The 12,089-nt window shown below is 42.9% G+C and overlaps 1 protein-coding gene across 2 annotated transcripts in view; it reads right to left on the minus strand.

Moving 5' to 3' along the window:
- LOC122414411 (retinal homeobox protein Rx-like) overlaps positions 1-8,828 on the minus strand; it is a 44,020-nt gene extending 35,192 nt beyond the window's left edge. For both annotated transcript variants that reach the window (XM_043425670.1, XM_043425671.1), the window contains exon 1: positions 7,696-8,828. In XM_043425670.1, the coding sequence (XP_043281605.1) occupies positions 7,696-7,876 (181 nt within the window). In that variant the 5' untranslated portion in view covers positions 7,877-8,828. The remainder of the gene's footprint in view (positions 1-7,695) is intronic.
- Positions 8,829-12,089: the final 3,261 nt, after the last annotated feature.

A 12,089-nucleotide genomic window follows, 5' to 3' on the forward strand; every position in this document is an offset into this window, starting at 1 on the left:
TTTTGCTATATTTTCACAAGTTTTTTAACATCTCGTTAATACTTGGACGTGTTTCTTCGATCTTCCTGATCAACCTTCTTCTATCTCGAGTTATTTTTATTTGTCTGACATTGATACGATAATGGTTGTAGTTTGAGGTCGAAAGGAATCAGCCAATAACGATTTTCCAATAGGAGGAATCGTGTTGCAGGCTGATTCAATCGAAAATTCGTTTATGGTCATTGATTCGGTATTGCCAATAAAACGTTTTTTCGACCAGCCTGGAATACGAAAGTATAGCTATACACGTTGACCGTTCCGCGCGGCGAACGCCCTTCGACGAAATGAAAAAATCCCTCTGTGCCCTGCCTCATCATTCGTGGCTACAGTTTACACAGGTCTGGCTTGGTTACTTCGTTGAAAACGAATTGGAAAATTTCTTCTTTGTTTTTTCCTTTCTGCACTCTTTCCTCTGTGGAGCACGCAGTTTCCTCTCTTTAAGGGCTTCTTATATTTTATCGTTTTCCTTAGCCCTCTCTTCACTTTCCCATTTCTACAGATCGCAGTGACTCTTCGCTTTTGAAAAATACCTGCTTCTATGCCCAGCAATGGAAATCGATTATATCGGAGGCTTGATAATTTCCTTGTGACGATGGAATATTCCAGTTTCCGAATATTCACCATTTTTTCAATGAATCATGGAAAATTGATGGTTTTTTATGCCGCTGCAGAACGTTGCGATACTCCCCATAAAAATCGCCTCGAAGCGTGCTTTAATTTTTCGCATTTCGTTCGGTACACTCTCGTGGAAATTTAGTAAATTTGTGACGAAAATTGTCTCCGAGGAATGGATAGTAACGCTGCACATTTTTTACGCTAGAATGCTTCTCAGGTACATCGCCTTACACTTCTAGATACATGGATAGGAGAGCTCCATACGATGGGATCCCATTAACACCCCGGTGAAGCTTTGATCGAGCGGTAATTCGCTTAAATCGTACCTCCTCTCTCGATCTGTGTAGCTAGTCTGTCGCCTGTTGGTGTCGCTCAGCAAGAGAATCCCGAGACAATTCGATAAGTCGATACTACACCAGAGGTAATGTCACGACGCGATATTGACTATGCTCGACGATCCATATACACCGTTTGATCTAAATATATACATGTATATGTACAGAGGCAATATTAAATTTTCGATTTGAGGCTGATTGTCTCTTCGTGTACTCGATCGACGGGCCGTAATATAGGTTAACCTCGATGTTCGTCAGTTGGAGTTTCGTGGAAATGCCCTCGATGTTTTGGCCCTTTCGTACTTTTTCTGACACCCAAAATCATTATTTCTCACTTTTTTCTTAGGAACGTTCGATGATTTGGGACTTTTTCGGTGGGAAATAAAGCTCTCGATAATAATAAGTTAAGGTAGATCATGCCTGAAGGATCGTGTATTATGGGTGTCCAAATTGGATCGATTTTCACTCTAATTAAGGATACGATCACTTTAAATTAATGTCAGAGTTATTAATTCGAAATTGTAAATAAATTTTTCCAACTTATCTTTTGACGAATGAAATTACGAGCCATTAATTAATCGGGGATTCATCACTGATTGAACCCCAAATTTCATTCGTCCCCGACGAAAATACTACAGTTTTTTTATGTAAAAAATCGCGTTAGAAAGTGCAAAGGGAAAGACAACGGGGAATTGATCAAGAAAAAGGTATCAATAAAAAGACAAATAAAAGACATTATGACAGGAATGGGCCAAACCAAGAAAAAACAAAATGCCGAAATAAGCAAATGCTTTAAAGTAATATATCTTTATTACCAGCAAGACAACCGTCTCGAATTTTTCCCCAGACCTTCGTAATATACGTCATTGTTATACTGTGAACTTGTTCGTAAACTTCGTAAGAAGCGTTCATTCGTTAAATTTCAAAGACTTTCTTAACCTTTTAAGGACGGGGATTTATACGTTGAAATAAACCTTTTTTTAATACAAAAATTGTGCGTAATATCGATGATTTTTTCAAGTGGAGTGCCCGACGAAACTAGTGGTCGATATTTCGACCAGATCCGTCCTATAAAGGTTGAGAAAATCGTTACGTGAATGAACTACCTTAACGAAACCTGGAACGATCGATTGGTTCATTATCAACGAATTTTCGAGCGGAAGACTCGAAAGAATCGGTGAACTTGAACGACTCGTGGTTTCAGGGTTGAATGCCCTATTCTCGAGGTTGAGTATATACGAGCGCTCGTTCAAACACGCATTTTGTATTTGAAACGTAAGGAAACATTTTTCGAATGGCACAACACAAAGCTCCTAGGGTCAGGAGGTTGTCGAGGAGGGTTGTTGCGAGGGAGTTCGGCAAAGTGAGTGTTTAATGAAGGTTCATAAAAGGGAAGGAAACAAATGTAGTGCGCGCACCCTCCAAAAAAAGCCTCAATAAGCTTGAAACGCACAATTTTTGCCTCCACTGCGAATTCATCGCTCAACAAAAAAATGAAAAACAGAAAAAATTACCTCGGGACTGCATTCCTTTATCAATAAAACATGATCCATTAAAAGTTGAGTTGAAATTAAATGAAAAAGCTTCACAATCACTCTACAAACGTCATTCCACATTAGAATCCACAAGTTTAACATGTTTTTGAGCTCTACCCAATAAAACTGAAATTCCCGAATGACGAGAGTGTGTCTCGAGCCAAGTATTCGTTCAAAATCTTGGGCATTCGACTAGCGCCCCCGCGCATGCCCGAAAAGAGCTGTCTGTCGGGCTGTCCACATTTCAGTCTGGAATTCAAGCCCGGGATCACACCCCCGGCGTGGTACCGGCGAGCATAGCCGCGATCTACACCTATAAATATATGTTTGGACACTGGTGTGACTCCGGTCCGAAAAACAAAAGGTATCAGGGCAATAAATGGCTATGAAATTACACGTAATTGCATGTGGCTCAGCGATGCATGTAAAGGGGATGTCACGCGATCGGAATTTGCCCCTCTTCCTTCACCCGCCTCCTCTCTTCACCCTCGACAAAAGACTTTTACGAGCCCGCGTGTTTTTTTCCTCATGTACCACCTATTACGATTCACTGATACACACTAAATTAGATGTATGACTGTAATGCATACACCCCAACGGCGCGTGTATACATTTTCGCCTATGGATTATTTTCCGTGGTAGCAGAACGTCGCTCAACTAACACGACCCACGATTGTTGCTAGAACACAACGCTACACGGCGAAAAAAACGTACTTTACGCTCCTTGCACACACCTTTCGTATATTAGTTGCGCCATCGTTCCCGCGGCTATTTCCTTCTTCGATACAGACATTATTTTCTCCCTTCGTCAATTGCAAACCTACACGGAGAAAACGGATTTGTTTTGTATAGTGAGGAATATATTATTTTTCAAAAATTTTTAAAGTATTTAGTCACCGATTACAAACAGCATAGTATTTTTTGAATTTTCCAATTTTTCATCCCTTCAATTGTACAAAGCTTTATGTCCATAGCAAAAACTAATGCACGTGTTAGAACTATATTTCGTTTTGTTTTCGAGTGTTATCTATCATGTCAGACTAGCACTTACTGATAAGTATGGAAATGTACTGTAAATCACAAATTTTCACTCTCAGCATAGTAAATTCTATGATAAATACACGAATATAGACCGAATACGTGTGTGACATTTTACCATACATATATCGTTTTTTTTCAGGGTTGCCCGAGCATACTTTACAATGTAAACATTTGAAATGACTGAAAAGATTATTTACTATGCTTATAGAGAAAAACTTATTATGGTGGATAGAAAAATTGCTATAACTGCTCTTCTGCAAGCCAGTTATATACTGTCCCTGAGATACTATATTCTTAGTACTTTCCTCTAGAATTTCCGGCCTCGTTTTCTCCGTGTACTGGCCTCCGTGTGCTATTGCGTATGGATATTATGTGGGTTTGTACCGAAATATTTTTGCTTCGTTGATGAGAGAGTCGAGTACCAAAAAGCTTTTAGCAAATCGATAATATTGATCGATCAAAATGTATTTTAAAATATTGACACATTTGCTTGGTCGTATTGAAAAAATTTTTTACTTCAGGTAATAAAAATCGAATGATTAGATGAAAAATAGATTTTCGATAAAATTGATATTTCGAATCGATGAAATTCGATAGAAATTTCGAATGATGTAACAAAGTTATTTACATTGGAAGGAAACTTCGTTGGAACGATTCGCTTTTGTGGACTAAGTATTCTGGTGAATGTATGCAATGAAATATTTGAAGGTTTCAAAAAAATGGTGCGTCGAACTAAATCCGTTTTATGGAATCGGTGAGTCGAGCCATTCTTTATTTCACCCAAGAATTTTATATCGTTGACATAAAAAATTAGGAAGACACCGAGAGAAAAAATGTTGTTCGTGAACTTTGATTCATTTTGTTGAAAGAAAATTTTGGGTATCCATAACAATTTGTTTTTTAAATAGCAAATTATTGAGCTGGCATTTTCCAATCGCGTGTACCTTCAAGTTGCTTCAATAAATATTCGTTCAAATATCTTTAAGCATTCGAGGACCACTTTGTCTTATCTTGAGAATATTTCGACTGAGAGAAACGTCAAAAGTTTCAATCTTTTTTCAGTGCACGAATCTGTGTTTCACGCGCGTCGAACAGGAGCTCGTAATAGCAGCAGGTACGTTTCGTCCCGAATAAAAATCCCTGATTCATTAAAAAGCAACGATTATCCGTTTATAATTTGATTGATATGATTTGGCGGTCTGTGTGCGGAGACGGAGAGATTCCGCCAATATTATTGAGTCTGTTTCGTCCAAGACAAGTGAATCGGGGGCTTGACGTACAAGTTCGCCTGCGTGCATTCGGCCTCTCAAATGTAAATGTGAAGGCGCGAGCCGCTATAATTGTGACCGAATCGAAACGGTCTTGATCCTGATGGCGAGATGCCGCCAAGGCGAGCATAACGATGGATAATAGAGCCGTTCTTTTACAGTCTTGAGATCACGAGGAAAGAAGACCGTCCCCGTCGATATATAAGATCGGGAGCGAAGAAAGAGATAAAAAATTCGAGCCGAAAAACCTGTACGAATGTATGTCTGTGTATATTCGTCCGTAAAAGAAAAAACGAGACGAAAAAGAGGTGGGACCGGGAAGCGCGATCCATTAGTGGACACGTCAATTCGAGTCTCGAGAGCCGAGAGAAAGATCGAGCGAAGAGCGGCTCCTCTTCCGTCTCTATCTTCACTCGACGATCTCTTTTTTGGACTCTCGCTTTTTTTCATACGCATTTACTTGTTAGTCGGCGCCCGCGGTTATAACTCGACTGGGGATATTCATAGGGTATAAATTAATGTTACATTTGGTGCGAAATTGATCGAATCGATTGAATGAAAAACTATTGCATAAAAAAAAAGGGATGCGATTCAAATTTCAATATTAATTATCAAATAAAATGGAAATTTCAATGAAAATTACGTGAAGTTTCATTCCAAATGGCCTTTTCGGACGGATACCCCATTCCCGTCGTCAACGGGTAACCGTTAATTAGGAATCTTTCAAAATGACCATTCATTTTTTTAATTACTTCGACTGTCATGAAAGACCTTCATTATTCCGAAGCTCGCATTCGCTCCCGGCGCTTCAATTGAGGCTGTGTGCGTAAGTACGGTAAATGGAAACGTTTTTTTCTCGCTTCCGCACACAACTGGTCTCCGGGGGGTTGTAAAAAAAGGTTAATTGCTGACGACTTCACTTTGTTGATCACAATAACATCCAACGAATAATTGATTTTTCTCCGGCGACTATCAATCCATCGGTCATTAATGATTGAGGAGAAAGCGTCGTTGAGTTTCGAGCGGAATTTCTCACCTGTTACGACCGGCTTTTTGGCACCGGACGATTTCAGGAATCTCTTCAAAAATATTCTTATTTCTTCTAATTTCTAGAGGCAAATTCTTAGCCCAGTATCATAATTGGTGATGATTCGATTAGTCGGTCAAGATTACGGGCCCTCCGGCGAAGCAGGACTTCGGAAGCGTCCTCTTTCGTCACAGCTTCTCGGTCTCGCCTCCTCTTTCAGCCACTCTGCCCGGTCGCGAGCACTCCAAATCAGGGTTTTGACGCGCGGATCGATCCGCCTCGATTATCCGATCGCGGGCTAACAACGCGGCGAGAGTGCAAGTGGACAAAAAAACCCGAGTAATTTGAAACGTCCGATAGCGGCAAAGTATTGTCGGTAATTCATTTTTCATTTTACTGAAAAATTCGACGAGCGTAAACATAAAAAAGGGAGTAATGGCTCAACTAGAAAATAATGTAAAATGAAATGGAAATCTCTACAACTCCCTCGTCGTCGTAGCTTAACTCAAATTTCACTACGTTTTTTTTTCAAAGGGTGTTGGAAAATATGTGTTAATTACTACAACAATGTTATCTCCGGAATGGTTTCAACTTTTATTTTAGTGACACATAAAATAAAGTACGAACGTGACGCTATCGTTGGACGGGACTGCGAGTTGTGTATTCGTCGTGCACGGTATCGCTCGTCGCTTCGAAATTAGCGAGCGAGCGAGAGAGCTCGCTGCACTCGTACGCGAAACGTGGTCTCGACGACAAATTAGTCTTGGCGAGGCTTCTATGTGTGTTATACCGATTGAGGGTAGCGACGAGGGCAACGACGAGATCTCGCCGAGATACTAACGATTTTCCAATTATACGCCGACATTGCCACGCGACAGAACACTATACGTGTATACAGGAGACACAGTAGAACGGTGACAACGTTACTGTTGGGTGTACGTATCGTCTTGCACATCCTGGGGGACCGATCGAACCAACGGCCACGCCAAGCACGAGTCTTCAGCCCTTAACAATGTTATTACTATTTTGTTATTGCTGCTTAAAACGTTCGTTGACAATACGATCCGTGATTGCTGGCACAATTCCATGCGCGTTTAGAGCCGATCGATTCAGCTGGTCGAATTATTGATATAACCGAGAAATATTATCCCCGGGACGAGGAAACCCCTTAAGATCGCAATGGCGTTGCGAATATTTTACGGCGACGCTGTACGCCCGCCGTCGGATTATTCGAAGCAGCTGAAAAGCCGACAATTCATCTGTTGGGGTCGATTAATTACTCGAGATTCTCGACTTCCGATTATGTTGCGACGATATCATCGAACTTGTTATTCGACGATAAATATTTAACGAGCGTAACGGGAATTTGTACTTTTCGGCCCATTCGATCCTCACGCTCGCCTCATTTATTCATTTTCGTTTGAAAGTTCAAAAATTTCGTTCAAAGCAGATTTGTAAAAGAAACATCAAGAGCGACAGTTTTGTAAAGATTGCAATAAAACGATATTTTGCACGATTGCTTTCTAAATTATGAAAGCCTGAACAGCTACGACGCTGAAGCTTGCAACGTTGGAGTCCAACGGAATGAACAAAAAAACATTTTCAATTGACCATTTTTTTATTTCACGAAGCAGCTTGAAAAACTACGAATTGCAAATTCGCCAGGGAACGAAATTGGAAAATAACTGGAATTATTGGAGGGTTTTTTGACGTCATTTCGTTGGATTGGAACGTTGCAAATTTCAGCGTCATTGAAGAGGAAAAGTAGCTATGAAATCGAGCAGTTTATAAAGCAAATAAAGAGTAAATAATTGCACTTAAATGGTGATCGTTACCAGTATTTTCTTGAATATCCCTCGAAGATTGTTCGAGTTCGTCATGAGTCCTTTTCCTCACAGCACGTCCGAGGATCGCGTCTATGCTGTGTCTCGGTACGGTATTAGCCGGTGGTTTAGGGAGGACCGCGTCTTGGCTGTTTTGGGAGTTGGTAGTCTCGACGAGTTGTTGAGAATCCATAATCGGTCGTTTTGACGAAGCTTGCGTCGAGCGATCGTGTCGAATCGCGTGACACCGAAATTCTTTAATCCGAATATTTCGCTAGGTCTTCATGTATGTCAGAGCATTTCATCTCCGAGTAAACATATAAGTTCGATTGAATCGGTAGTTCGCTCCGTTGAATCGTGAGTTTTCGCAAGCTCCGCCTTCGGTTAATGTTCCATGAGAGAAAGCACTTTAATTATAGGGGTCAACGCACAAGCGAGTTGTAGAAATAACTGGGTAACTCATCGTCCCGACGTATACAGATCGAGGATAAGAAAATAAAAGCTTTTTTCCGCTGACACAACAATCCGGCTCGCGAGAGCTCGAAAAACAACACTCGTCACTGAGTATCGACCCAAACCTTACTCGATTGCGACTTAACAGCACAAAACATCGGAAGCCGAGCGTATTCCAGAATCCTGCTGTTTTGCCGTTACACCAGAATGGACATCGAATACTGTAACTCTTTCGATTTCGGTTGTCAATGATTTAGTGGAATAATTTATAAAAATTCACCCTCACAGACTGAAAGCACAGGTCGTTGCACATGAATTTTCCATGGGATTTCCGTCAGGCAGGGTTTGGCACTCCAGGGAACTTCTTTCGAAGACACAAAGTTCATTTGGATTCGATGGAATCACATGAAATGCGAAATGTCTTTCTCGTTCGTCAACGTCTCGCGGTTAAACGCGTCAAAATAATTGGACCTCGAGGAATCGTCGTCGCGATTCTTCCGGACGAAGAGTCTTGGTCGGTTCGTTTGTTTAGAGAAGAAAAGTGCTCGTAGAAAATCCGGCGACCGAGGATGGAACGACAAAGCGTAGTGTCTCGCAAGGGGTGTTGTTGAGCGTGCGTTGTGCCAGCGTGTACTAGCCGGCCTGGTTGCTGGCTTGCGGGCATTAGCAAGGCACACGCCACCGCCGACGCGATCTTTCGCGTTCGCCTCGGGATATGGGGGAGTCGTCGGGAGAGGTTGGAGAGCGAGTGAGCGGGCGAGGGCAGGTAGAGGAGGTCGAACGAGGACAATAAAGCGCGCGGTGGGCTCATACGGCGCGGGCAAAGGCAAAGCCGTGAATAGAAGGAAGGCAGGACGTGAAACGAGAGGCGTTACCAGTCCCATCCAATCGGGGGCTCAGCCACATTCGTGGGAGCCAATAAACGATGATTTTCGAGAACATGGCGAGATCAGGGGTGCTCAAACGGAGCTTTCGTCAGAGGGGATTGTGTAATCGAGTCCGGGAGCTCGACAGGAGTGATTTTGCCCGACTCCCTCTCTTTCCGTCCCCTTCGATTTGTATCTTTGCCTTTCGCCCGCCGCGGTTCCTGTCTCTCTTGCACATTTCATCCCCGCGTTTCATGCGAGGCCGGTTAGCGTTCCCATCCTCGTTGCACCCTTGGGCAGTCCCTTTCGTCCGCGCTATCTCTCGATCCCCTCGAGTTCGCGTCCCCGTCCTCGCGGGAAACGCAATCGCTCTCTCTCTCTCCTCTCGTTGCTTGATTTCCGCGCTCGCTCGGTGGGGGTTAATTCACGAGTGCGAGCGTGACAACGCCGTATATGGAAGGGCCAGGGAGAGGAGTAGATTTGATCGCGAGGTAGGGCGTCCAAAACGGAGCGTTGTGCTCGAGGATTGAGCGAGGGGGCGAGTGAGACAATCACGGGCTTTTACAACCGCGAACGGCTTAAAAATGTACGGGAATGAAAATTCCCGAACTAAATTAACGCCGCGAATCCCAGCGCAGTTTACGCGGCTTCCTCGCGAGGCCGTTCGCGCGAGCTCCCGAGTTACGCCGCCGATCTCGTTGCCCAAGATCACGAGAGAAACGCAGCATCGGAAGCGGAGGCTGCGGGAGAAAAGATGAATTTCAGACGCAGCAGAGCGAGACGAAAAGATGGCGCTGTGACGGTGATCTTCAAAAGGATCTGTGGAGGGGGAAGAGCAGCGAGCGAGCGAGAGAGCAACGGTGCACGCACGTCGTCAGAGGGTGCGACCACGCCACGGTGTGGGTTGATTCTTGTGGCGGATTCTGGCATCCCCTGTAATTGCCAGAAACGAGGTGAAGCTCAGCAGCGCGCTGCTTTTGTGCTGTTCTTCTCTGAGCCACTTTGCGCGAGCGCGCGCGCCCGCTTCTCATCGCCTCTTTCTTCTTTCTCTCTCCCTCTCACTTCTTCGCCCACTGCGCCCGCGCGCTGCCAACCGTTTTTATTCACTCGGCAAACGAGCAGAGCCCGCGGCGTGCTTTCCTCGATGCGTCGCTTACTTATCTCTAATAATATCGCCACTTTGTACACGGCGCTCTGTACCAGATTTACTGCACTCACAGTCTCGCTTTAACTCGCTAAATTTCGCCACATTATCTTATTCTTTTCTCCATACTATTCGATTCTATTAGATTGATTATTTATTTATACAACTTCCAGTTTATTCGCGGCGCATTCGACATTCCGGAATTGCAAGAGTTTCTTCCGACGAATATAATCCGACGCTTTTAATCGAGGAAAAATTGAATGACTCTGGACTTTGACTCCATATTTTTCGAATCGAAATTTATGCCTCTTTTTTTGGTACCTGCTTCCATGAAAGTGTAAGAGCAAATTTATGTAAAGGGACACGAAAAAAATTGGATCTCGTTCACAACTTTTCTACGTGACTCGAACAAGGCGATAAAACTCGGCCCATCTCGATTATAAGTGATTCCAGAATTTAGAAAACCTTTCGAAAAAGCATATTTTTTATTGGAGTAAAACTATAAACGAAATACTTGAGGATTGGAAGGGAGAAATTGAACATTGATGTGGAACGTTCCATCGACTGGATTCTTTCTTTTTTTCAACCAATTTAATACCGATTCTCCTGTGTAGATAACTCATCGAAATCTCAATTGGGAGCTTCCGCAGCTCAATTAAAATCCACGAAGGAGATATCGATCGTGTGTGCTGCCGCGAACGAACGAGACGGTATACATAGCGAAAGAGGAGGAGGAGGGTGGTTGATATTCGAACGAAATGAAAGAAAACCACTTCCGCGAAAGTTCATCCGGGAATTTCTGTCTCTCTCTCTCTCTCTCTTCCCTTGTCAATCGTTTTTCGGCTGGGTGTTCACTCGATCTCTCCAACAGTTTTTTTTCTTTATTATTATGATTTTACCGCGACCATTTGTCGTGTTCTCTATCTCGTTTTTCCTGTTTTTCTCAGTTCATTTTCAACCATTCATAGTTTCCTCTTGTTCCTCCGCCGTTATTCTCATTGCTGGCTTTTGCTATTCAACGTCGATGTGCCTGCGCGTTTTCGTACCGCCGTGCATCCGACGAGCTCGCGTGCATTTTTAAACTGCTCATGTGTATGTCTGTAAATCGTATGGCAACAGTGGCGCATAACCATTTGGCGTTTTAGCCCTGAGGGGAAACGCACGCCCACATTCCCGCCACAAAAGATATCCGCCTGTAACGAAACAGTGGCCACTCAAAATCGATCCCCGGCCATCGCCGGAAAATTATACGTTTGCGGATGAATTCTCTTCCTCTCTCTCTCTGCCTCGTTCCCCTCCGGGAATGAATCCGTTTCAAAGGCCTTGACGATGCGTCTACATCCTAGCGCACGCATTCTCACATAAATGCACGCCACACAGTTTCCATGTGAAAAGCATTTGTATGAGTCGAGTTTATGTAGACTACGGCAATCATCAAATCACCGTTTAGCTACACCAAATTAGCAGAGTGGTTTGCCGATGACGGCCGCTGTGTAATATCAACTCGCGGGCGTGGCTATAAGTTCTTTTTTATCTCCCAATCGTACAGTTGTCCTACCACATGCTCATTAAATGCTTTTTTTTCCTTTTCTGTTTTTTTCTTTTTTCAAGTTTTTTCAGCTCAGACAGAACTGAATATTTCATTGAAAATATTAATTTTTGGATCTATTAGTAGAACACGATAACGATCGCAGCTCGTTGTTGATACGTTTTAAAAAAATTGTACACGGTCTCAAACACACGGAGAAAACGAGGCCGAAAATTCTAGAGGGGTTACAGTATCTCGGGGACTTCGAAGAGCAGTAATAACAATTGTTCTATCCACCATACTAAAATATCTTTTATTCAAAAGACTCGAGAGTCTTTTTCTCTATAAGCATAATAAAAAATGTTTTGCACGAATATATTCGGTGTACATTCGTGTGTATTTATCATAGAATTTA

The sequence above is a fragment of the Venturia canescens genome, chromosome 8 (genome assembly GCF_019457755.1).
Source record: "Venturia canescens isolate UGA chromosome 8, ASM1945775v1, whole genome shotgun sequence".
NCBI classification, from domain to species: Eukaryota; Metazoa; Arthropoda; class Insecta; order Hymenoptera; family Ichneumonidae; genus Venturia; species Venturia canescens.